The sequence below is a fragment of the Chrysemys picta genome, chromosome 3, assembly GCF_011386835.1.
Source record: "Chrysemys picta bellii isolate R12L10 chromosome 3, ASM1138683v2, whole genome shotgun sequence".
Lineage (NCBI taxonomy): Eukaryota > Metazoa > Chordata > Testudines > Emydidae > Chrysemys > Chrysemys picta.
The window spans coordinates 173,337,203-173,362,737 of NC_088793.1; the positions used below are offsets into that span (position 1 = coordinate 173,337,203).

Sequence of the window (25,535 nt, forward strand, 5' to 3'; positions counted from 1 at the left end):
TTTCTAACGTTAAAAATACTCAAATTAAAAGAAGCAGGTACATGAATGTTTTATTTTTCTACATTAATATTACACACAGTAGCAATGTTAAAAGAACCTATGACTCAATTCATGCAGATACTGTAACAACACAAAGTGAAACAAATTTATGGCTGAATGGATAAAATGACCAGTAACAATTTTTTCTGGAATGAACTTTGACCTATACAATGCTAAAGTAACTCTGACATGTTTTGTTTTTTTATTATTTAAGTATTAAACAAAGATGACTGCTGGTTAGATACTTAAAAAGGTTCTGCAAACCTAAAAGGTAAAAATAAAACATTAAGGGATGGTATTTGAATAATTAATGCAAAAAACTCAGAGTATTTTTTTATAATATTTAATTTAATATTTACCTAAATTTTTCATAGATGTCTTTCTGGATATGTAAAATGATATTGAATGTAATTTCTTTAGCAGCTTTGTCTATGGTCTGTTTTAACTTAGCAAGGAGTACACTGTAGCATGCTCTAATAAAATCACGGGCATAAGGTACAGTATTCATAAAATGCCAAGTCTACATTTAATGTTCTAAAAGTTTAAATGACCATACTCTTGCCTCAATCCATTCTAAAAATAATTATAATAATAGTACTTAAAGGACTCTTTAATTTGAGCAAAACAAATGTTTGGTCAATTAGTAATACAGCACATTTCAGCATTTATAAGCCACTGAAAACACTTAGTTTGAAATCCATCTCACAAAAGCATATTTTCCGATCCATAATGGATATTTAAATATCCATAAAGGTCTGTTGTTGCTGAATGCCACGACTTGCTAACTAATTTTTCTTGAAAAGGAAAGGACACAGGGTTTTTGCAATTGAAAAACTGAAGTCTTTGCATGTAGCCTGCTATGTTAACATGAAGTTAGTTGTGATAAGAGAAAGAAAACTGATTACACTGTTTTATGCAGTAAGTACCTCTGTATAATCTGATCTAGCTAGTTCTCATAATCACTCCAATTTAGGATAAATACATGACAGGGTTTTGACACTCCTCCATGGATAAAACATGGAAATATAGTATAAAATCCTATTTAAGAGACTGATCCCCCATGAGTTCCCATTTCTTATGCAAATAATCAATTCACATCACTTTAAATTAATTACTTGTGTACAAAAAGACTGCTCATAAACTTAAAGGTTTTGCAGGATTGGGTCCTTAAAGTAAGATTATTTTCAGCCATTAGATATCATACTAAGCTCACTACTGGAACAGGCCTGCTTGGCTCTCCCCACCCCATTTAAATCATCTTGCAGTTCCAAATACCTGAGTTGGATATTTTTTCTGGGCCTGAATGCCTGCAGCAATCATAGATATCTGCTATGTCTTACATATTTCTACAGCTCTCCTGCTGAATTAGGGACAGAGTTAGCTCTATCTGGTAAGAGTGGTTTGAAATAAAAAATACAAATAAATAAGAAAATAACAGAATGCGGGACTCCTGAGGACTATTTCCAACAGAAGTAGTTTGAGAAACTCAAAGTTTAAAAGAAAAAAAAAAATCAAAGTCTATTCACAGGAAACTACTGAAGTTACATAAAGAGGATGAGTGAGCAAAGAACCAACATGAAAGTTAAAACAAAAATGCCAGACCATGGAGCTATCAATCTGAGTCAAAGTATACGGATGACTTTAGGGGACACTTAACACAATGGGAATTGTGGTCATATAGTAGTATGGCAAATAGATTTTTTTTAAACATTCTCTTCTTATAGCTTTTACGTTCATGAAAAATAGATTAGTAGCCACTCGGCAGGCAAGTTATTTAACTAATACCTTTGGAAAGTGCATACTCAACCTCTACATTTCATAACAACCTCTGGAATGGCTAGTAGTTTCAGTTCTCCAGTTAGAACTATAGGTGTCTGGTAAGCTTTCAAGTCCTATATTTGCGCACACACTACACCTAACTCTGGCAAAACAGTAACTGATTAAGTCCCTAATTTTCAACATTCAGACTTCAATAAACTTTGCATCAGGCCTTAAATGAGCACTAGAATATGCACAACAGTTGAGGACAGGCAGTATTACAATCAGCTGAAGCTATAGGGTGAATTTAGGTAGGCAGGGTTTGGTAAGTACATAGATTTTTACATCATTATGTCACTCAAAGTTCTCCCAACTAGTAGTTGCAAGTCAGCCCCTACGTTTCATTAAATGATCTCCAGGCTCCACTGTGCACGTAAAAGAAACCTGAACAGCAGCCAACTTGGCCAGAAATCTAGTATCCATTCAATCTTAATGAAGGAAAACAACTGAAGTAAGGCGCAACAGTGCACTTTTCCCTCCTTATACAAAAAGAGCCATACCAATCTTGCAAGTACTTACTTCTTGATGTGAGCCAATACAGTGTTATTGACAAAAAGCATGCGAGATAAACCAGTTGGGGCTGCCATGTTTTCTACCATCTTCTCAACTGTGCATATGCTCTCCAGATCACCTTTCATAGCCAGAGCCTGAATGAGCCGAGTCACAGCTAGTGGTAGAGGCACCAGGTCCCTTTCAAGGACTGTTTTTAGAGTAGATATAGCATCTAGTCAGGATGAAAAGGGAGAAAGAAAATTAAGATTTTAGTTCAGAAGCAGACCTTATTATTAGCCTTACTTGTTCTATTTTAAAAAACCAAACAAATATACACAAAAGTAGCCTAAAACAGCTGCAATTAAATAAAATATTAAACAAGTATCTAAATGAAGGTCTCAGCAGGTTTTTTTCATGTTTAACAATTAGGCACAGGAAGATAAAATCCTCCAAACCTTGTTTGCTGGAAAACCTTGATAGGATTCCTAAACAATATTTTTGACACATCACACCCAAGGAAAGCCGCCATATTATGAATGTTTTCCCCTTATACTCCTCACTGAAGCCTGGAAGTTTTTAACTTATTGTTCTAAAACAGATTGTAACCCAGTTTTCCTTGTTATGAAGCCTTTGCCATTGGAGATATTGGATACCCTAGCAAAGATATTTTGTTTAAAATAAAGTGCATCAAATGAGTAAAATCGCTGGAATCCAGAAATCACACTAATTTTTTTTTCAATAGGCTTTAGAAAAAATACAATATTGGATAAAACTACATGGTATGAATTTACACCCAAGTATAAAAACCAGACATCAGTTATTTGTGGAAATTGAAGAGCAATCTTGCCAACCTATAAAGCAATAAAACCACATTAACATGCTTCAATATCAATCCTCTTCTGACACTAATTTAAAACAACAAAAACAAAAAAAATCTCTCTCCACTAAACATTCCTCTAAACTATGATTGTTCTCAATTTACATTATACACAAGCAAGCATAAAAAGAAAGACATACCCCTCTTGTAAAAACCTCTCACTGCTTACCAGCACAGGTAGGATTAATCAAAGGTAATAATTATAATACCAAAGGATGACACTTCTAACATAACACATACACATTCTTGAACTCTGTAGCGTTAACATTTAGGTTCTCTATATAGCAGGGATCGGCAACCTTTAGCACCCTGGCGGGCTGGGCCGGTTTGTTTACCTGCCGTGTCAGCAGGTTCGGCCGATCGCGGCTCCCACTGGCCGCAGTTCGCCATCCCAGGCCAATGGGGGCTGTAGGAAGCGGCGCGGGCCGAGGGATGTACTGGCTGCCGCTTCCCACCGCCCCCATTGGCCTGGAGCGGCAAACTGCAGCCAGTGGGAGCCACGATTGGCCGAACCTGCGGACGCGGCAGGTAATCAAACCGGTCCGGCCCGCCAGGGTGCTTACCCTGGTGGGCTGCGTGCCAAAGGTTGCCGATCCCTGCTATACAGGTACAGGCTGCCATTCCACAATCCAAACATTTTTTATAGAAGGACAAGAAAATACTGGACAGTATGCCTAATACCCACAGACAACTCCCAACCCTGATTTAATTTTCCATCTTGTTTTGACAGTCTTAAGCAAAGACATGCGGGACAAGATTCCAATAACCTGAAAACTAAAGTGAATTACCCGCCACTTTCAAATTTTCCTCCCTATCCCATGTGTTGCCTGTTAGCAGTTCAGATGCTGCTCGATTGGCCTTCTCAGGAACAGGACACTATAGGAAGAATCTTATACAACATTACACAAACCCAGCAACATTGCAAAAAACCACTAAAGGCAACAACAAACGCATTCGGTATGTCCTTCTTAGTACTACACACCTATTAAAATTCTTACTATTCCTAATGTGAATTTACATTTTTAGAATGTTTGTCATAAACCAATGTTTACCTTCATGTCTGACCATGTTTTTCTCTACAGCCTGCAATCCCAAAACAAAGCTCTAAAACTTTTTATCCAATACAAATTGGTTCTTACTAAAAATTTGTGATACATCTTTTAAGAAGGGTTAAGCTCTCCAAAGGATAAAAATCTTTTTATGCAGCACAACAAGTGTACATGGCATGTCACACAGAAAGGTATGACTGGCTGGAAAGAGATACTTGGAACAAAGTTTACAACAGTGAAAAAAATCACAATACGCTTACTGTTACTCACGCAACTTATTAGCTTCTTTTAGTCTTTTTTTTAATTACTTAGTATATTTAAATTTGGGGGAAGCATCCAGGAAGCAGGGCAAAGTGGAAGTCAGAAGCAGGACTGTAGGGGAGGGGGCAAAAATAGAAAGAAGCCTTTGCATTTTGGGGATGATCTGTGAAACATTTTTCAGGCACACCTATACTAAATGATAACTATGATGGAAAGCTTATCAGTTTACTATTTCAAGGCCTTCTCTGCAGGGAAAGGGGTAGAAACCGTTTTTGTTGCTGTTGATGGAAGCTGCACTTCTTTATAGTTATAGGTTACCAAAATCAGGCCAAAGGAAGAAGATCTATGGCTATGGTTTCAGTGACTGAAAGCAGTGAGTTTTGAAGGACAGAAATTGTATAATGGACAAGACCAGGGAGGATATTCCAAGCATAATGGGAGTCATTCCAGGAAACAAATGCAGATCTCAAGGGAGTAGCAAAGAGAGTGAGAGGCATGCAAGGAGGAGGGATTTTTTTCAGCACATGTCAGACAGAATTGAGGTGGTGCAATGAGAGAATCTGGAATGACCAGGGTAAGAAGTTACAATAGTCAAACCAAGAAGTGACCAGAGTATTGGCCAAGGATTCAATAGTGGGTTATGAGGAAAGAAAGAATCGGGTGACAGTATTAAAGAAAGAACTTGCAAAATCTAGCAACATGCTGGACTGAGGACAAAGCAGAAGGGAGAGAGAAATCAAATACGACAGGTTGCAGGCCTGTGTGACTGCAAAAATAGAGGACTGTCAACAGTAAGAGATGAATTGGAGATGGGGAAGAAAAGGAGTTCCATTTCACTATGCTGAGTCGGAGTTGGTGTTAGGGTCCTTGCATGCACATGTCAGGGGGAAAATAACCAAGGAATTTGAAAGCAAACATGTTTGTTTACTGGCAACAGAAAACACAGTGAAATGATGCATCTCACTTATTGCAGAAGCATTTGAACACAGGCAATGCTACACACATATATGGTACAACATCAGAGCACAGTGAAGTGAATTAATTTAAGGATGATATGGTAAATCTGAATTTCCTTGCTTTTGTCAGATTAAAGTCAAACTGTTCCCCATTTTGATATTTTTGTTTACATTTAGTTGCTCTTGTGTTTTAGAGTAATATTGGAAATATATTAATAGGAAAATATTTATGCTGTATAGGCAATTGCACTGACTCAATACCCTGTTTGTGCAGGGTTTTCCAGTACCAAATAAAGCAGTTTAGTAGAAGAGCTTGGAAACCAAGTAAATTTTTATCAACGTTTTATTTAATGTGAGAATGTACACACACATTCGTAGGAACAGATTTTTCAAAAGTGCTCAGAGAAAGATTGGAAGCACTAACTTTACTAGCGTTGTTCAGTCCTGATGCATCACCCACTTTCCATTATTCCCAATACCACCAAAACAAAGACACAGAACTGCAAAACAAATGATCCTGAAGAGCTGAAAGTCGCATAACAGTTTTCCACCATCTTGTCCCACACATGTGCTTCCCTCAGCCATCATTTCTGTTATATTATAATATTAAATTAAAAAGGAAAGAAAAGTACAATGTATATTTCAATACTATTGGTATTGTGAACTATTAAAAAGTATTAAATTAGTTTTTTAAATCAATATTATCATCATTTAGTTCACAATCATGTACATTTAACACTCAATTTAACTCATCTGATATCTCACACAACCAACACAATATGAAAGAAGCAACTGCTGGGAATTGTTTCAGATGCTCTAAAGTATGTTAATTTCTAAAGCAAAATGATTTGTGCTGTGAATTTTAACGCACTTGAAAGCCTGTACTTTCTCTCGTTCTGGAGCACAAATTTTGCATGTCTGAAGAGCTGTGATTCATCTTAAGAAAACCCATCTTGTGTTAAATGGAATGGAAACTGGACTAAGTGGTCAAATGACAAGTACATTCATATTCAAGCTGTATTATAAATGCATGTACAGTAATTTACGTCTCTCAGCTACCACAAAAGGCTCTTGATAAGCAGGTAATTTGCTAAATGGACTCCTTTATCCAAGTATTCGAAGGGCGTTACAAGAAAAATCTGCAGCGGCATTAATGTGACGTAAAGGTCAAGCATTGTGACATACCTTTCAAATAATCCCGCCTAACTTGCGTTAAGATGAGGCGGCTGCTGGCAGCAGCGTTCAGTGTGAAGCCCTTGATGTGGGTCTCAGCGCTAAAAGAAGCAGACATTTAGAAAGGAATTACTGACATGCTTCTGATACGATAATAAATGGTTGAGCACCAAGGTGAAATTATAAAAACTACTGTTCGTATGTTAAAAATATTGCTGCAAAATATCGACCTGGAGACAGCTTTTGTGTTATCCTGTCAATGGTTATAGAAGGATAATTTTTTTTTGCATTCTGACAGATGACAAAGTTGGAAATGAGCAACAAAAGAAACAAAGTACAAGATTTTTTTTAAACAATCGGTTCAGATTCTTGAATGCTGACATATTAGATGACTAAAATAACTGCATGCCCTGCATTGTTCTGTTGTATCCTAAGCAGGATACTTTTTCTTCTTTTTTTAAGTCACCATAATTATAAAATGTAAAACTATTCTTTCAGCAATAAAAATGAAACATTTATTTTCAGCACTGTATATTTTAAATATAAACTAAAGCATATTATGAACTAAAACCATATTATTTGGTTGATTAATTTTCAAATTTCTGTCATCTAGATGTATACAGTTTTAAAAACTGAACATACTTCATTTGCTGCCTTTGCCATGTTAAAATTAAATTTCCATTTATCAATTCTGTGTCCCTTGCAATGCAAAAAAGTCACATCTACAGCAAAGAGAACTTTGCTTTAATAATACTGCTTTTAAGAAATGAACATGTATACTTTTAATGCAGACTAACCAGCAATTACATCTATTTTATACTTGCAAAATGCCTCTATTTCTAATGAAATTTAGGCACATTTTTAATACATAAGGATAACTTTACAAAGGTTCATTTCTAGATTACAAAATCTCCCCACACAAAAAAGGGGCATTGCCATTTGCCATATCAGCAATCAAGATAAACCTCACTGATCATCTTGTGGCAAACAACTGAGCAGCCTACCTACTTGAATTTATGAGCTGAGCGGATTGGGAGGTAAGCAGGGTCATTGCTAAATTATTCTCATCAATCCCAAGAAAATCCTTCATAGAGTACACAATATGACTATCCTCTCAGTCACTTTCAGCCTCTAGAGCTCACAAATGCAGTCACTGGACTCAGGATTTTCTTACTCTCCCAACCAATCCTCTTAATCCCTGCCTAAGCACCCATTGCTCAGTTCCGGTTTTTTCCCTTTGTCCCATCTGTCAAAGCCCTTAAGTCAACAATTCATGCATGAGACTGTAAATTACATATAACAAAGGATTTACTTTCTCCAATCTTCCAATCTTTAGTGTGATTAAATAGATGTTAGCCACTATTACAGAACTAATCCCTCATTCCAATACTACTAAACTTCTATTTTAAAACTCTTGAACTAAGTGCAATAAACATACCTAAAATTCATTAGAATCGGAAGGCAGCAGCACTTTGGTCTGACCAAGATATCAGAAAACTCCTGGACTTTTCCAGAGTCTCAGCTGGAAAGCTGCTTCCCTCCACCATCATCTCAATTCAACATTAGTTCTTTCCAGGCCCGAGACCAAGATATTAATTTTAAAAATAAACTAGTATTTTTAGGTTAAAAAAATGCTTGTTATGGTACTTATACTATTGCTAACACAAACACTATAAGATTCTCTAAATATTATTTAAATTTGGCTTCAAACAGAGAACAAAAGAAAAATATGTAAGGCTACACAAGTGAAACTACCTTTCATATCTTTTACTATAAATATTAGGAGAGATGTAAATTTCAGGCCACTGCACATATTTAGGCTTCTAGAAGTAATCTCTCAGTCAATGAGGTTGGTAAGATTGACTCCTATGTAGCACAAAGTTTCCAGAATACAGAAATTTGTCAAGCATGAACAAATTTACTTGTTCTAAATTGTTCACACCACAGATACTCTTTCGATTCCATTCACTACTCCAATACACTATCTAAGCATTTTTAGAAGAAAGTTTGCTTCCATAAAATTGTCTTTGAAGTCTGAGTACTTATAATTTTATTCGTTTGTTATTGAAAAACCCATGTACTGTCAAATAAAGTCATGAGTACTGATGGTATCAAGTGTACTCTCTATTATCTTGTAAAGAAAAACCAGCAAGAGTTAACCAGCATGGGTTTATTAGAGTGCCATCATGTGATATTTCTGAAATGTATGCTTTTCTGAACTGCCCTGCCAAACAATGTAGTTTTTATTATTTTAGGTTTAGATGACTGACCAATAAGAATGGCGCTTCTGGCTAGATCCTACTCCCATTTTCCCTAAAGCCAAGAAGTTTTTAAGAAGGTACAATCATGAAAATTATTTTATTTGGGAGCAATATAGTATATTTCCACAAAACACTAGAAACTAAGTGACATTGCGAGCTGGTCTATACTTTTAGTCACTAGAGTGCCTAAGCCACTTTTGAAAATGGGATTTAGGTGCTTTAATATTTTACCCTATTTCAGCATACTAGTCACTGGCATATTACCCTGGGACAAGTTTTACAGGCAGCAGCCAAAACACACGGTACAACCACATGATTCATTAAAGTTAAACCCAATCCAACCAAACTCAATCCCAAGTATTTTACTAATACACACTATAGAAAGACATATTATAACTTGATTCATTAATGTCATATTCCTGGACCATCTAGCCTTGAAAGGTGAATAATATATTAATACCGAGCATAGGTCTTTAGATTTGATTTATGAAAGACCAATGCATTACTCACTATATCATCATGTTTCCAATTGGGGCCCACTTTTTGTTAGGAAGATGGGACTTTACCTTAAAGGAATGCTCACGATAATTTTCATGCAAGGTTATGAGTGCAGTTTTAGAACAGAGCCACAGGTTTAAAAAACAAAAAACAAAAACTTACATGTTTTTCACTTTGATGGCTTCCTCAAGACAACCCTCAGACAGCAATGCTTGTATAAGAGTGGAATAGGGAAAGAGAGGAAACATAATATCCTTCTTTTGTGCTTCCAGTAAAATATTGTATGCCTCTACAAAGAGAATAAAAAAAAAAAAAACAATTGAGATGTCACTTTACATTGAAGTGGCATACAAAGAGCATTCACATCTCTTTTTATTTAAAAAGTCTGCATCTTAAACATAAATCTATTCTTCCTTTTCTTAAATCTTTTAGTCTAAAGCTATATTTTAGAAAATTGTTGGTTTGCCCAGGTTTCAAAAGTTGTATGGTTTTTAAAATGTGTGTGTGTGTGTGTGTGTGTGTGTGTGTGTGTGTGTGTGTATATATATATATTAAAAAAATGTGGTTTCTTCTAAAATCCAGGTAAGTTACATTTTTCCCACCCTCAAAAAAAAAAAAAAAAAACCACTGAGTCAAATAAGCTAACTCCAAAGAAGTGTTTGGAATTCCCTTCATTTAAAATAAAAACCACCACCATACATCTGTTCATGAGAAAAGGAGAACTAATGATTTTTGAAGCAACACCTAATTCTGGGGTAGATGGTTACAATGTTTGGCGCATCATCACAACAGCATTCAGCAAATATAGGCAGTGATTCCAGTATTGGGAGATCAAACTGTTTGGTTACGACAAGATTTATATAAAAACATACAATTTACAAATATACAGATATTTAACAAGTAAACTAAGCTGCATTTGTTTGACTGATTAGCAGTTTTATTTCACACATTCACAATAACTGTCAGTGTATGAAAAGACGTTACCAAAAAAAAAAAAAAAGGGGGGGGGGGGGTTGGAGATAACCACACTTTTCAATCATTTACTTTTTGAAACAAGATTATGCAGCTGTAAACATCTGGCTCATACCTTTGGCGCGAAGGGGAAAATAATCTGTATTTGAATTTTAACCTCAAAGGAAATACAGTATGAACAAATGAAACTTCAGGGCACACCTTGACAAATTTTCAGCACACATTCTCAAGCCTGCAAGTGTTAATGTCCCATCTTGTCTGAACCATGGGATGGCTTGAGTTTAAGGGCATGTCTAACTCGCAAAAGCTGTGCATGGGCTAGCCTATCCAAGCTACCTTGAATCTAGTCAGTGGGGGTAACAACAGGCTTCAGAATGAGCTAGAAAGCAGAATGTGTGTCCAAGGCCTATGCTGGGCTTGTACTATCTACGCTGAAGCTGTACTGTACTTCACTGCTATTGTTACCTCTGCTAGTTGGATTCAGGCTATCTCAGGTAGGCTGGCCTGTGCACAATTTTTGCTGTGTAGACATACTCTAAGAGTATATATTGGGACTTTTAACAAAATGTATTCATATAAGCATGAATGTGTGTCTATTTAAACAGGTATGCACAAATTGTGAATGTGTAGTATATTGTAAGAATATTGCCATATAGTTATCTAATATCTATACACAGACACTTTACATAGCACGTGTATATGAACACAGATATAAAAGAACCACCTATGGCAAAAATTAACAGTCACTGTGTGCGCTGTTCTGACATAAGTCTGAAATTACAATACTTAATTATATCACCACTCTCTGGATCAATACTCAAACAACAGGACAGGGGAAAAAATAGTCAAATAGCATGTGATAGGATTTTAAAATAATCTAACTGGCCAGACTTCCTGTCATGATTTACCCATCTTGCCCATTTATGTGCCAAACAAAATTTAATTGCTAGCATTTACAGAAGGTGTTCACTTCACTGAAAAGTTTGTGGACTTTTTTTTCCCCCCAATAAAGTTTTTCAACTGTGAAAGTGACTAAATCACCACTAGACCAGTAAATATTATTCCATGAAATAAGGTTGCTTACTTATGATAATGAAGAATCATTCAATACACAAGTGCAACAAACTCTGACTAGCATCTGAAAACACTTACGAGCACATTCTTGCATTGAGCAGCTCTGGCACACACCAGAAGAGGGTATCTACTTTTCCTCTACCCTATATCAAGTACAATGATTGTGTTTACAGTACAGTTGCTAACTATAAATGTCTGTCACTGTAATGAAAACAAAATGTTTAACTGTTTTTCCCTATGCTATTCGATTTAAGGCAAAATAAATTCAAACTCCTTCATTCAACCAACTGGCACTGCAGGTGGGTTTTTGCATAGTAAAGTTCTGAACAGGAAACTACTAAAAGAATGCTCCCCACTTTCCCAAGATTTCTATGTCAAATCATAAATGCAAACCACTCACTCCTGGATCTATTTTCCTCATCACAAAAATTAAGGTTTGTCAAGAGGAGTTTTAAAGGTTAATCATGTCAGCAAACAAACAACGTACAAATTATTCAAATACCAAACAAGAATTTAAAGTGAGCAGAGTAAAAATAAAGTTTAATCTCTTTTTCTTCAATCTTAATTATTTCAAGAATTTGATGTAAATATGCTTGCTTTTATTGTCAAATATAAACCTTTTCAATGAGATGTTAGATGCACCATAAGATCTTTTGTTGCCTAAAGTGGTTGCCAAGAGGTATTAAATGTACATGCAATAGATTATGGATAAACTCCTGGCCCCATTGAAGTAGAGTTGTCATGCGTCCGGTTTTCAACCAGAATGCCAGGTCGAAAAAGGACCCTAGCGGCTCCACTCAGCACTGCTGACCAGGCCGTTAAAAGTCCGGTCGGCAGCGTAGCGGGACTAAGGCAGGCTTTCTGTCTGCCATGGCTCCGCGCAGCTCCCAGAAGCAGCGGAATGTCCCTCCTCTGGCTCCTAAGCATGGGGCAGTCAGGGGCCTCCGGCACGGTGCCTTCGCTGCAAGTGAAGGCTCTGCAACTCCCATTAGCCGAGAACTGCGGACCTTGCAATGCTGTGGGGCCGCCTGGCCGCGCAGGAGCTGGAGGGGGGACATGCTGCTGCTTCCAGGAGCTGCTGGAGGTAAGCACTGCCCGGAGCTTGCACCCCTGCCCCCCTCTTCTGCCCCAATCCTCCAGTAGGGAGGGAGGTCTCGTGCCTAGCCCTTCCATCCCGCCACGGGGCTGAAGCCCTGAGCCCTGTCTAGTACACCCCGGCTTTCCAACTTCTGAAGGTTATCATATGCAGCTTGGAGGGTTAGTAAGTTTGGCCATCTCTGCTATAATATTTTATTTTTTTCCCTCCTAAATGGCAAAATATTTCATAACTGCCCCCACCGCTTACCTTTTGAAAATAAACTGGCATTATCTTACATCAACTCCACTTGAGTTGTATGTCTGAAGCTGACTAAAGGGTTCTCAAATGGAGACCATATCCCCAAACAGGGATTATTAGTTTACTATTTCTCAAATTGCCATCTTTTTGTGAGACGCTGTACTCAAATATATTAGCATTCAAAAGAGTTTCTGGCATAAAAATCATATCATGTTGTATTACCACTTTAAGCAGAGAGAGCTGTTAGAAATGTGACAACTTGCCAACATAAAATCTCAATTCTCACAACACAGTCACATTTGGTTCAGCAATTTCCACTGCTTGGACACATGCACACACTACCCAAAAGGCCAACTTATAACAATGCAGAATCAAGTTAGTAAGATGAATATATTGTTTTTCATAAATAAAAAACCTCAAAGAATGGACTTTTAAAACAGCACCCTGCCAAGGAATTAATCTAAATTATATAATTAATATTCTAAACTGATTAAGTTGATTAAGATTAAGTTGATTAAGATTAAGTTGCATTGATACAAAATTTTTTACAATATCCTATTGTATTCATATCAAAATTACACTACATTGTTTACATAAAGTTGACAAGTTAATTTCTATAGGATTTTAAACACATGCACGCAGCACATTTCACAGTATTTTCAGCAAAATATTTTCCTACAAAATTTTCATTCTTAATATCTGGTAGGTCTGGATCATCTACCAGTTGATCAGAATGTAACTGCAGGATGTGCAATAGCAATCTATCAGTAAATTCAATCTCAAGGTGTCAGGGATATCAGTAATAAATTGGTGCAGTTTTTTGTTTATTTTAACTTTAAATCTTAGAAATTATTCAGGAAATTACTTTGGTATTCAAGCCATATTCATAAATAGGTGTAAAATTTTTATAATTTTGTTTCCCTCCCCTCTTCAATCCTATCGTTTATGATATTCAAGGACATTAAATCAATATTACCTAGTCCTCAACACTTTCCAAAGAAAAATTAATTAGTTCCGTTTTCAGAACCTGATCCTTCTAAGGTACATCCATTTTCAAGCCCGCCTTTTGATCCCCCAAATTTACGGGTATGAAAATTAACATTCTGAAGAAGCTCTTAAATATGGCATAATATAGAGATTACCATTAAAGTGATATGTATACAAAATATGAGTGTGCATATACTATATATGATATATGCTTTCATATGCGTACACAGTACATGCAGACTTATGCATAACCCCTCAATCAGGGCTCCAGGAGTTTGATGGTGTTTTAACACCAGTTTCTCCAGTAACAGCAAAACAATTCTGTGGCAGATTATAGTGTATGCTGTCTCATCTCTGAGGCCTGGGCTACACTAGGAGGTTATGTCGAATTTAGAAGCGTTAACTCGAATTAACCCTGCACCCGTCCACACAACGAAGCTATTTATTTTGACATAGAAGTCTCTTTACATCGATTTCTGTACTCCTCCCCGACGAGGGGAGTAGCGCTAAATTCGACATGGCCATGTCGAATTAGGGTAGGTGTGGATGGAATTCGACGCTAATAGCTCCGGGAGATGTCTATTGGCAGCACCAATACTGGAAAGAAGGAAGTATAAGGTCAGTTGGGGGGGAGGGAAGGGAGAGAGAACCCTCCACGGGACTAGGAATTTCCATCCCTGCAGATCATTACGATAAGGAGACTGCTCCTTTGGCTCTCTCTCGTGTCAGGTACTTCTGTAGAAGGGTACAATTTACCCTTAAGACAGTAGTCTATAGAAGGAAGAGGGCGAAGCATTGTTTTTCTTAAATGCTATGACATATCACTACTAATATATGGGGATAGGAGGGAGAAATCTGTGTCTCCCTCGTCTTACTCTCACTCCAGCTAACAAAGTCTTATTTTCATCTAAGGAGAGAGCTCTTTTACATGAAAAGAGGAAATATGTTTCTCCCCAGCATACTGAAAAATCTTTTTCAAAATGTTAAGGGAAAGTCAGAGAAAAAATATCAGAGATTACACAAAGACATTTCTCTAGGAGTAAGGTTAAAATGCATCCTGAAATTATTTGAGCAAACATTTTCATCTTGCCAGCATCTTTAAAAATTGTCTATGAATCTTCATTACTGGCTCTATCTTCTGCTTTGATGGAGGTAATTTCTGTTTTAACATTCTGCTTTAAAAAAAAGATACAAATTTAATAATATTTTAGAAGCGCTTTCTAACTAACTTCTGGACCACTCTGAGGCCCAGTGATAGCCTTTTATGTTTGTGATGTGGCAGACTGAGGTTTGATTCCTACCTTAAGTGCCTGATCCTGCAAAGCAACAAGCACCATGGGGGAATGCTAAATTTAGAAGCTTTACGTAAATACAAAAAATAATAATGATGACAACGATGCGTTCTGGGTAGCGAGTGCTGTAGAAGAAATTCCCTCAGAACTAGGGAAGTGGAAGGTATTGGACTGGAGTGTAAATGACCACTCATCATGCTTTATAACAAAAATGCACATCCATTCTCAGTTGCACCGATAAAACTAAAATTCATTGTTGGATACAGATAAGAAGAGTGCTCAGCCTCAGATTAACTAAAATGCCACAAAACTGAATATATATGGTCTACCTTTAAAGTAAGAGAGATGTCTTAACTTTGTATCACACATTGGTTTTCATTGGGGTTGTTTATCATCGATTAAAATGGCAGTTGCTCAAGGTGATTTACTTACAGTCAGTATGTTGGAGGTTAAAAGTTCTTAGTTTTAACTAAATGGGGGAAATGGAGAAAAAAAGACTTCAAAGAACTCTATGCAGGAATCTGTGATTTTACAGGGCTTATTTTGTTTACATCTAAGAGATAGATGTGATCTTTTTTCAGTGACGAGTTATCTTGCAGCATTACAGTGAAATAGGTTCAAAGACTTTCAGGCCAGAAGGGATCATTGTGATAACCTAGTCCAACTTCCAGCAATAACATAGGCCAAACAATCTCACCTATTAACTTCTGCATTAAGGACCACAATTACTGTTTGAACTATAGCTAGGGCCCTACCAAATTCACAGCTGTGAAAAATGTGTCACGGACCATGAAATTTAGTCTTTTGTGTACTTTTACCCTAGACTATAGAGACTTCACCAGCGTTTTTAAAACTGGGGTTCTGACTGAAAAGGGGGGTCATGGATGGGGTAACAAGGTTATTATAGTGGTGGTTGCGGTATTGCCACCCTTGGGTGGCTAGAGAGTGGTGGTTGCTGTCCAGGCACCCAGCTCTGAAGGCAGTGCCCCGCCAGCAGCAGTGCAGAATTAAGGGTGGCAATGCCATACCATTCTATCCTTACTGCTGCTGGCGGCAGCGCTGCCTTCAGACCTGGGCTCCCGGCCAGCAGCCACTGCTCTCTGGCCGCTCCGCTCTGAAGGCAGTGCTGCCGCCAGTAGTAGCACAGAAGTAAGGGTGGGAATACCCTACACTCCTCCTCCCGCCCCGCCTTTTGGGTCAGGACCCCTATAGTTACAACACTGTGAAATATCTGAAATCATGAAATTTATGATTTTTAAAATATTACAACTATGAAATTGACCAAACTGGACTGTGAATGTGGCAGGGCCCTAACTATAACATATCTTAAAAAGACATCTCAAATTGATTTATAGACTTAAGTGGTGGTGATTTTCCAAAGTTTTTCTAGTTACTCTCACTGTTAAAAACCTGCACCTTATTTTCTAGTCTGAATTTGTCTAGATTCAGCTTCAAACCAGTGCATCTCATTATGCTTTTTGCTGCTATATGGAAGAGCTGTCAACTATCAAATCTTTTCCTCAAGTAGGTACTTGTACACTGTGATCATATCACCTTTTAATCTTCTCGTGGATAAACTAAACAGACTGTGCTCTTTAAATCTCTGACTGTAAAGCATGTTTTCCAGATCTCAAATGATTCTTGTCACTCTTTTGAGCCCTTTCCAATTTATCAACATTTTTTTTGAAGTGTGAACACCAGAAATGGTCACCGTAGTCCAGTAATGGCCTCACCAATGCTTTAGACACAGATAATACTGCCTCCCTACTCATACTTGATACTTCGTTGCTTCTGCATCCAAGGACTAGATATAGAATATATGAAAATTAACAACCTACAACAATACAATGTGTTCAACTGGTTACTGAAATTCTCCTGTCCTATACTTTTTCTTTTTAAATAAACCTACATGTTTGGACAGCTATCAGTGCTGAGTGGCCTCACAGTGGTCTTTAATACTGATCAACAGAAATTATTACCCGTTGCTATTCGATCAATACAACTGACAAAACTCAGAAATGAAAGTTACACAAAGGATACTGCAGAACAACTGGATGCTGCACCCAGCACACACTTGCCTGGAAGAGATTCCAAAAATACTACTGTAATTTTAAACCCTGCATTCTAGACTCAGGTATTGCATTAGGTTTTTGAGAGTACTGGCTACTTTTGTTGATTAATAGAACCTTGCTTTTTTAAAGCCAAAGAAAAAAGACGTGTTTTCAGTTTACCTTGGACACTGCCCTCCTTGCAGAGCATCAACACTTTCTTCTCAGGGTTATTTTCTGAATCAGGAGCTGGTTCTACATGGTCTTTATACCAAATCTTTAAAACAAAGTAATGGTTTAATAAAAAACATACAACATGAAGAGACACGTGAAAAAAATGCCTGAAGCAAACAAAAAGAATACAATGTTGCACTTGTATGTAAAGTTAAACCCAAATTACCTGAGGCACATCAAATGGTACTTCTTGACCATTGTTCTTAAGAATATCAGCCAATAACCTTAAAGTTCTCTCACGAGGAATAACATTTTCTTCCTGCATTTTAGTCCAAGTTGCACCAGCTTTTTGCCAGTCATTACTGATCTCTGAAAGACAAGATTCAGTCTTCACATCTAATACATATCCAGATACTAATCCTACATTTTCAGTGAAAAGCTGTATAATGAAAAAGTAAGCAAAATCAACAATTAAATACATAAGATAGTTCTGTTATTTTTAAAGCACCCACATTAAAAAAAAAATCAATTTGTGTTATCAGTGTGTGAAGATGCTATGTGCATGCCTAACTTTATACATGCAAGTAGTTTCACTGATTTCATGTTTGTAATGTGCTTAAGGACTTTTCTCCACCTACTGGTGGATCGACACTGCGATGATTGATACGCTGGGGGGGGGGGTCGATTTAGCGGGTCTAGTGAAACCTGCTAAATCGACCACAGATCGATCTCCCGTCGACTTCAGTACTCCACCAGAATGAGAAGAGTAATGGGTGTCGACAAGAGAGCGTCTCCCCTCAACATAGCGTAGTGTGGACCCCACGGTAAGCAGATCTAAGCTATGTCGACTTGAGTTATGCTACTAACATAACTCCAATTGCGTAGCTTAGATCAAACTTAGATCCCCGTAGTGTAGACCAGCCCTAAGTATTTGAAGAACCCAGGCCTTAGACTTTAGCCATGAAACACTGGGAAACTTCACAAGTGACAAAAGGTTAGGTACCAAGAACATGCTATTTCTCTTTAATGCAAATATTGACATAAAATGACTTCTTGATTTCTAATAATTTTTGAACTTCCACATTCAGCTCCTTTTTGTTTACAGAATATAGTTCCAAAATAACTATTAAAAGACTTGTCTGGAAATGTCACATCAAGGTTGGATAATTATGTTGATATAAATGCAAGTGTTCATGAGCTTCTGAGACCCTGCACCAGTTTTTGTAACTTTTTAATCACATTCCCCCATATTAAAAAATGTTCTTTTTCACTGTCGCAACACACAGAAAATATTGGAAACTGAGTATACACAGGAACACAAACTGACCGCACAAAAAATTTTTACATGCAAAGTAAGCAAACTGAAAAGAAACAGTATGTAAAATAGGTTCTGACAAAAGTGTAATTTTTACATTGATGTTTTCCCTTTAATCCCCACTACGAATTCTAAGGTGCTAATCATTTCTCTAAAGACTATCTGACAAACAGTTCTCTGAAGAATTTTCTATATTTAAAATTTGGTGCAGATTGCAATGCATAAAAAACAACTTTGTTCAGAGAACTTTTAAACTCTCTCATAGGAACTTCTAAGCTACCTGAGGTCCTGTTGAGGTTGCCCCAAAGGAATTTAGACGCTTTGAAGCTGCTATGTCAGTAAATTAAGAGCTCCTTAAGAAGACATGCATATCTATAGAGACCCAAAGCAACGCTCAGAGGTTCGCATTCTCAAAAAGGAACAAATCCAAAATTTTTCTACCCAACTTATAGTCCTGTGCAATTGCTCTCATTTGGGTCAGGGAATGAGTGTCTAGCATTTTTACATAACTGTACAAAAATGTTAGCACATTCAAATGGAAAAAATTCCCTTTTTTCTAAATCCCACATCTTAAAAAAAAAAAAAAAAAGTTAATTACCCGTATATGAACTGTGGTTCTTCAAGATGCTGTCAGCAGTGTGTGGATCCCACTTTAGGTTTGCCTGCACCTCATGTGTGGGAACAGGCACCAGGCACCAGCTTCTCAAGCAGGTTCTTGGGGCGGCCGTTCCGGAGAGGGACGGTAGGTCCAGGTATTCGGCGGACGGTCCCTCACTCTGCCTGCGAGTGAAGGACCTCCCGCCGAATTGCCGTCGCAGATCGCAACTTTTTTTTTTTTGGTTTTGGCTGCTTGGGGCGGCCAAAACCCTGGAGCCGGCCCTGTGTGGGAAACTGGTATAGAAGTATGTTGGGCTATATCTGTCATCCTGTTTGCTCTGGTGAGGGCATTAAAAGGCACAAATGCCACAGTTGCCTAACGAATGCAGAATACTAGATGTGGAGGACTTTGAAAAGTGGGGATGGAGAGAGGGTCATGGAATCCACACTGATAACATCGCAAAGAACCTCAGTTATTGTAAGGTATGTAATTTTCTTTCTTGAGTATGGGTCAGTGTGAATCTCACTCCAGGTGACTGATAAGTAGTGTCCAATCTGGAAGATAGGACTGAGGAGTCTTGATTTATCTCAACAATGATTGCAGTATTGCTCTTCTGAAACTGGCATCTGACCTTTCAATTAGATCTAAGGCATAGTACTTAAAGAAAGTCAGGAGTCTAAAGTCTCCAGATATGGGTACGTTCCTAAAGCAGAGTAGCCGTAGCTTGTGCTCTAATGGAGTAAGCCTTAACATGTGGAAGGAAAGATACATCAGCCATTTGGTAGCAGACTGATATGCACAGAAATCTGTTTTAACATCCTCTCAAAGGAGAGGGCTTACTCCTTCGAAGCACTGAAGATTGCCATGAAGAGACAACAAGACAGAATAAGCCCTTCAGACTATCAGTGTAGTATAAGACTCCTGAAACATTCAGAGTGTGGAGTTTTTCTTCTCTGGAACAGAACAAGGTTAGGGAAGAACAGGAATAAACTGATGGACTGCTTCAATGAAATTTCAAGACCACTTTAGGAATAAACTTCAGATAAGGTCTCAACACCACCATATCTCTGTGGAATACTGTATGGAGCGGGAGGGGGTTAGAGCTTGGAGATAACTGACCCTTATATCTTATGTGATGATGACTACGACAACCCACCTTGAGGGCAAGATAGTGAAAGCACCATTCCTAAAGTGGCTTGAGAGAAAGTTATAGGAGATTGGATAGGTGGGCAAGTATGCAATAATCCTTTCAGGAATCTAGATGCTGTGGGATGTGAGAAGACTGAACAAGACTGAACAGGTGGAAAATATGTAGACTGCTGCAAGGTGGGCCGTGATGGAACTAAATGAATGAGAAAATTTCTTACCTTATAATCTTCTGTTAGCAGCTTCTCTCCTCATTCATCACTAACAAGTTAGCATCCCCCTCCCCCCATGTAATTTGGAGGCAGTCCAATGTTGTTGCCAGAGGCTCCAGAACTAAGCCCTGCTCTTCAGCTTAGGCCACCAGAAAAGTTTTTCCAAAGCTTTAGAAACCCTCCAGCAACCAATTATTAGCATTAATATATTAATTAACCTTAAGACAGGTATACCCAAGTCTCCCTTTAGAGAAAAACATCAATTTGTATTCTGATCATTTACCAGACTACTAGGATGGGTTGAATGAGGTGAGAAGCTGTTAACAGAATGAGAAATTTCTTACTTGATAATTTCTTTGTTAATAGCTTCTCCCCTCATTCACCACTAATGGGAAGTAGTGATTAGTGAATCACAGAAATGGGAGGGGGGAAAATGATAAGAAGAGCTTAGTTATTGTTCTAGTAGAAAAATCGGCAGGAATTGAAAGTCTTGCCCTCCTCCCCCAATAAAACAAGAACTTTATAAACGGATGACTCTGCAGAGGAATAGAAACTTACTTTTTCCCCAATGCCCCCAGGGACTTTTGTGAATAGTTTTGCAGGTGCCTAAGATGCCACCTGGTGCAGGATTTTAACATCTTGCCTGCAGCAACTTTGTGGCCCTAAGGCTTTGGCACTTTTGAGATATGAAATGAATAGGCTACAACTGATGTGCATGCTCCATTTACTGGACTAGGACCCCAGAGTGCTAGGAATGTCCATATATGCAACACCCTTCCAAAGGAATGCTAAGAGCTAGAACAAAATGATGGGAAAACTATTTCCCAGGAACTGTGGAAAGCGAAACTTACCTTGAACAGAAGGATTTCTGCAGCTATAAGAATAACCTTTTCCTCACAACAGCAGCAGTGTAAAAACGGTTACTAACCTTCGGTAACTGTTATGCTAGATGTTTTGCTTATGTCCATTCCAACATAGGTGTGCATGCGGCGCGTGCACTACCACCGGAAAATTTTCCCTCGGTGGTATCTGTCAGGTCAGCTCTAGTGCCTCTTGGAGTTACGTCTTCATAGAGCCAGTATATAGGGCCCTACTGCCCCCTCAGTTCCTTCTTGCCAGCTAACTCCGACAGAGAGGTGTAGGGGTGTGTGTGTGTGTGTGTGTGTGTGTGTGTGTGTGTGTGTGTGTGTGTGTGTGTGTGTGTGTGTGTGTGTGTGTTAGGGTTACCAGATGTCCCGATTTTATAGGGACAGTCCCGATTTTTGGGTCTCTCTCTTATATAGGCTCCTATTACCCCCCACCCCCATCCCGATTTTTCACACTTGCTGTCTGGTCACCCTAGTGTGTGTGTGTGTGTGGGGGGGGGGGGGGGTTGGAATGGACACGAGAAACATTGAAGAACAGGTTAGTAGCCGTTTTTCTTCTTCGAGCGCTTGCTCCTGTCCATTCCAATGTAAATGACTCCCAAGCAGATGTAGGAGGAGGGTTTGGAGTTCATTAACGAGTAGACTAACAGAGCTCTGCCAAATCCAGCATCATCTCTAGCCTGCTAAACGATGGCATAGTGCGATGCAAAAGTGTGAACCGAAGAAGCGTCGCCGCTCTACAGATGTCCTGATTGAGACCTGTGCCAGGAATGCAGCTGACAATGCTTGTGCCCTTGTGGAATGTGCCATTAGGGCCGGGACCTTTGCTAGGTTGTAGCATGTGTGGATACAAAAAGTGATCCACGATGAGATTCTCTGGGCTGATACTGGAAGACCTTTCATCCTGTCCGCCACCACCACAAAAACTTAAATAATTTTCCAAAATGATTTAGTCCTTTCTTTTAGAAGGCAAGCACATGTCTGACATCTAGTGAGTGAAGTCTCTGTTCCTGGCTATTGGCATGTGATTTTGGATAGAAGACTGGCAGGAAAATGCCCTGGTTACTATGGAATTGTGAAACCAACTTTGGGAGGAAGGCTGGGTAAGGGCACAGCTGGAACGTGTTCTTGAAAAATACCGTGTAAAGAGGTTCTGAAGTAAGTGCCCTAATCTCTGAGACCCTTCTAGATGAAGTAATGGCCACCAGAAAGGCTATCTAGATGAAGTAATGGCCACCAGAAAGGCTATCTTCCAGGAGAAGTAGAGGAGAGCGCACGTTGCCAAGGGTTCAAATGGGGGACCCAGGAACCTGGATAATACCAGGTTGAAATCCCAAGGTGGGATTGGTTGTCATACTTGGAGATAAGGCCTGCCCAGGCCTTTGAGGAAATGACTACAGATTGAGTCGGTGAAGACGGACTGGCCATTTACTCATGGGTGAAACGCTGAAATCGCAGCAAGCTGGACTCTAATTGATGACACAGATAGCTCTTGCTGCTTCAGGTGAAGTAAGTAGTCCAGAATGAATGGGTGAAACACCTCTTTGTGCTGACCAGATCGAGAACCTTTTCCACTTTGCCAGGTACGTAGCTCTAGTGAATGGTTTCCTGCTCCCTGAAAGGACCTCTTGAACTGTCTGCAGCATGCTAGCTCCAAGGAGTTAAGCCATGGAGCTTCCAGGCCATCAGATGAAGGGACTCGAGGTTCGGATGATGTAGGCGGCCTTGGTCCAGAGTGTTCAGATCTGGAAATGGAAGCAGGCTGATTGGTGTTTCCACCGAGAGGTCCAGAAGGGTGGTGAACCAGTGTTGACATGGCCAGGCTGGGGCTATCATGATCAGGCTCGATCCTTCCCTTCTGACCTTCAGCAGGACCTTGTGTATAAGCAGAATGGGAGGGAATGCATAAATGAGATGGTCCTTCTAAGGGAGAAGAAACATGTCTGTGAGAGAACCTGGCCTGTGATTCAGGAAGGAGCAGAATTGCACACTCTTCCTGTTGTACCTTGTCGCAAACATGTCTATCTGGAAAATGTCCTTCACAACATCTGGGCGAATGGACCACTTGTGACTGGAGAAGGATCTGCTGAGACAATCAGCTAATTAGTTCTGTGCTCCTGGAAGATAGGAGGCTCCAAGGTGGATTGAGTAGGTTATGCAGAATTCCCACAGACAAAGAGCTTCATGGTATAGGTGAAAGGAGTGCACTCCAACCTGTCTGTTTATATAGAACATTGCTGTTGTGTTGTCTGTAAGTACCAGCTCAAACCAGCCTTCCAGATGGAGCCGGTACGCTTGGCAGTCAAGGTGCACTGCTCTGAGTTCCCTCACATTGATGTGTAGAGAGAGCTCTGCCTGGGACCAGAGGCCCTGGGTTCTGAGTACCTCCAGATGAGCCACCCAACCCAGTGCAGGTGCAGTTGGTGACTACAGATATTGATGGATGTGGTCTTGAGAATGGGACACCTGCACCTACTGTCCTCAAGTCCAACCATGAAAGGAGAGTGGTGATCACTGAAGGGGGAAGAGTGACAACCATGTCCAAGCGATTCCAGCCTGTACACTAATGCTAGCTAAGTCTGAAGAGGTCTGAGACGTACTCTTGCATGCTGCACCACATAAGCGCATAAGGCCACGTGCCACAGGAGTTTTAGGCAGTTTCTTGCCATGGTGGTAGGGTGGTTTCTGAGGCTCTCTGTGAACGTGCCTAGGGCCTGGAACTGGGTCTTCGGAAGGAAGGCTCTGGCTTGGACGGAGTCAAGGACCGCCCCTATAAATTTTAAACTTTGAACTGGAGAGTGTCGATTTCTGCATGTTTATCAACAGGCCTAACATTTGCCTGCACCTGATCACCCAGTCATCGAGGTAATGGTAAATCTATCCCTTTGCTTACTCAAGAAGGCCGTGACAACTGCCATGCACTTTATAAATACCCAAGGGGCTGCTGACAGGCTGGGAGCAGGGTAAACTGGTTCACAATGAATCAGAGGAATTTCTTCTGATCTTGGGAGATTGAGATATGAAAGTAAGAATCCTTCAAGGCAAGGGCAGCATACCATTCCTCTAGAACCTGGGAGGGGACAATGGAGGCCAAGGAGACCATGTGGAACTTCAGCTTCTTCATGAATCTGAGGTTTCGCAGGTCCAGGATGGGTCTGAGACCACTGTGACCTTGCAGTCTGTATGATTTTATAAAAATATGCTAATGAATGAATATAATGTAACTGGAATATGCTTCATGCAAAAGGTCTCTTGTAAGGTATCATTACAAAGCTTATAATCTACTGAGTGTGATCATCCAATTTGTATAAATGGACCACTCTTGTATCTGAAACTAGAAATTTGAAATATAACTCTGAGGGCCTATTGTAATTATGCAAAATGTGGACCATTAATGGTGGTTTGGAATTTTGATAATTCCCATTAACCAGGAGAATTGACTGCAGATCGCTCTGTTTTACCTGTAAGTCTCCCTGTATATGTGTGTGCTGGCAAGTGGGTAATGAAGTCTTGCAGTGACATGTGATAATGTCACCTGAACTGGAATCCATCTTTAACCTGGTGTCTTTCCACGGAGAAGGAGGGGGTGGGAACCCAGAGAGGGACAAAGGATTCCTGCCTTTTGCAAAAGATATATAAATAGGTGGAACAGAACAAAGGGGGAGGAGCCATCATGAAGAATCCCCTAGCGACCACCTGAGCTGGAACAAGAGCTGTACTAGGGGAAAGAATTGTGCCCAGGCCTGGAAGGTATCCAGTCTGAGGAAAATCTTACTGAACCATCTCTAAGGGTGAGATTATCTGTATTCAGTTTGATTAGACAGATTTGCGTGTTTTATTTTATTTTGCTTGGTGACTTACGTTGTTCTGTCTGTTACTACTTGGAACCACTTAAATCCTACTTTCTGTATTTAATAAAATCACTTTTTACTTATTAATTAACTCAGAGTATGTGTTAATACCTGGGTGGACAAACAGCTGTGTATCTCTCTCTATGAGTGTTATAGAGGGCGAACAATTTATGCATTTACCCTGTATAAGCTTTAAAAACGGCTTTATTTGGGTTTAGACCCCATTGGGAGTTGGGCATC

The 25,535-nt window shown here is 39.2% G+C and overlaps 1 protein-coding gene across 2 annotated transcripts in view; it reads right to left on the bottom strand.

The window, feature by feature from the left end:
* The window catches only part of LRPPRC (leucine rich pentatricopeptide repeat containing), a 163,134-nt gene that overhangs the window by 13,053 nt on the left and 124,546 nt on the right, over window positions 1–25,535 (bottom strand). For both annotated transcript variants that reach the window (XM_005296109.5, XM_065589551.1), the window contains 5 exons: window positions 17,534–17,676; window positions 17,317–17,410; window positions 9,587–9,713; window positions 6,678–6,766; window positions 2,377–2,581 (listed from right to left, as the gene is read on the bottom strand). In XM_005296109.5, the coding sequence (XP_005296166.2) occupies window positions 2,377–2,581; window positions 6,678–6,766; window positions 9,587–9,713; window positions 17,317–17,410; window positions 17,534–17,676 (658 nt within the window). The remainder of the gene's footprint in view (window positions 1–2,376; window positions 2,582–6,677; window positions 6,767–9,586; window positions 9,714–17,316; window positions 17,411–17,533; window positions 17,677–25,535) is intronic.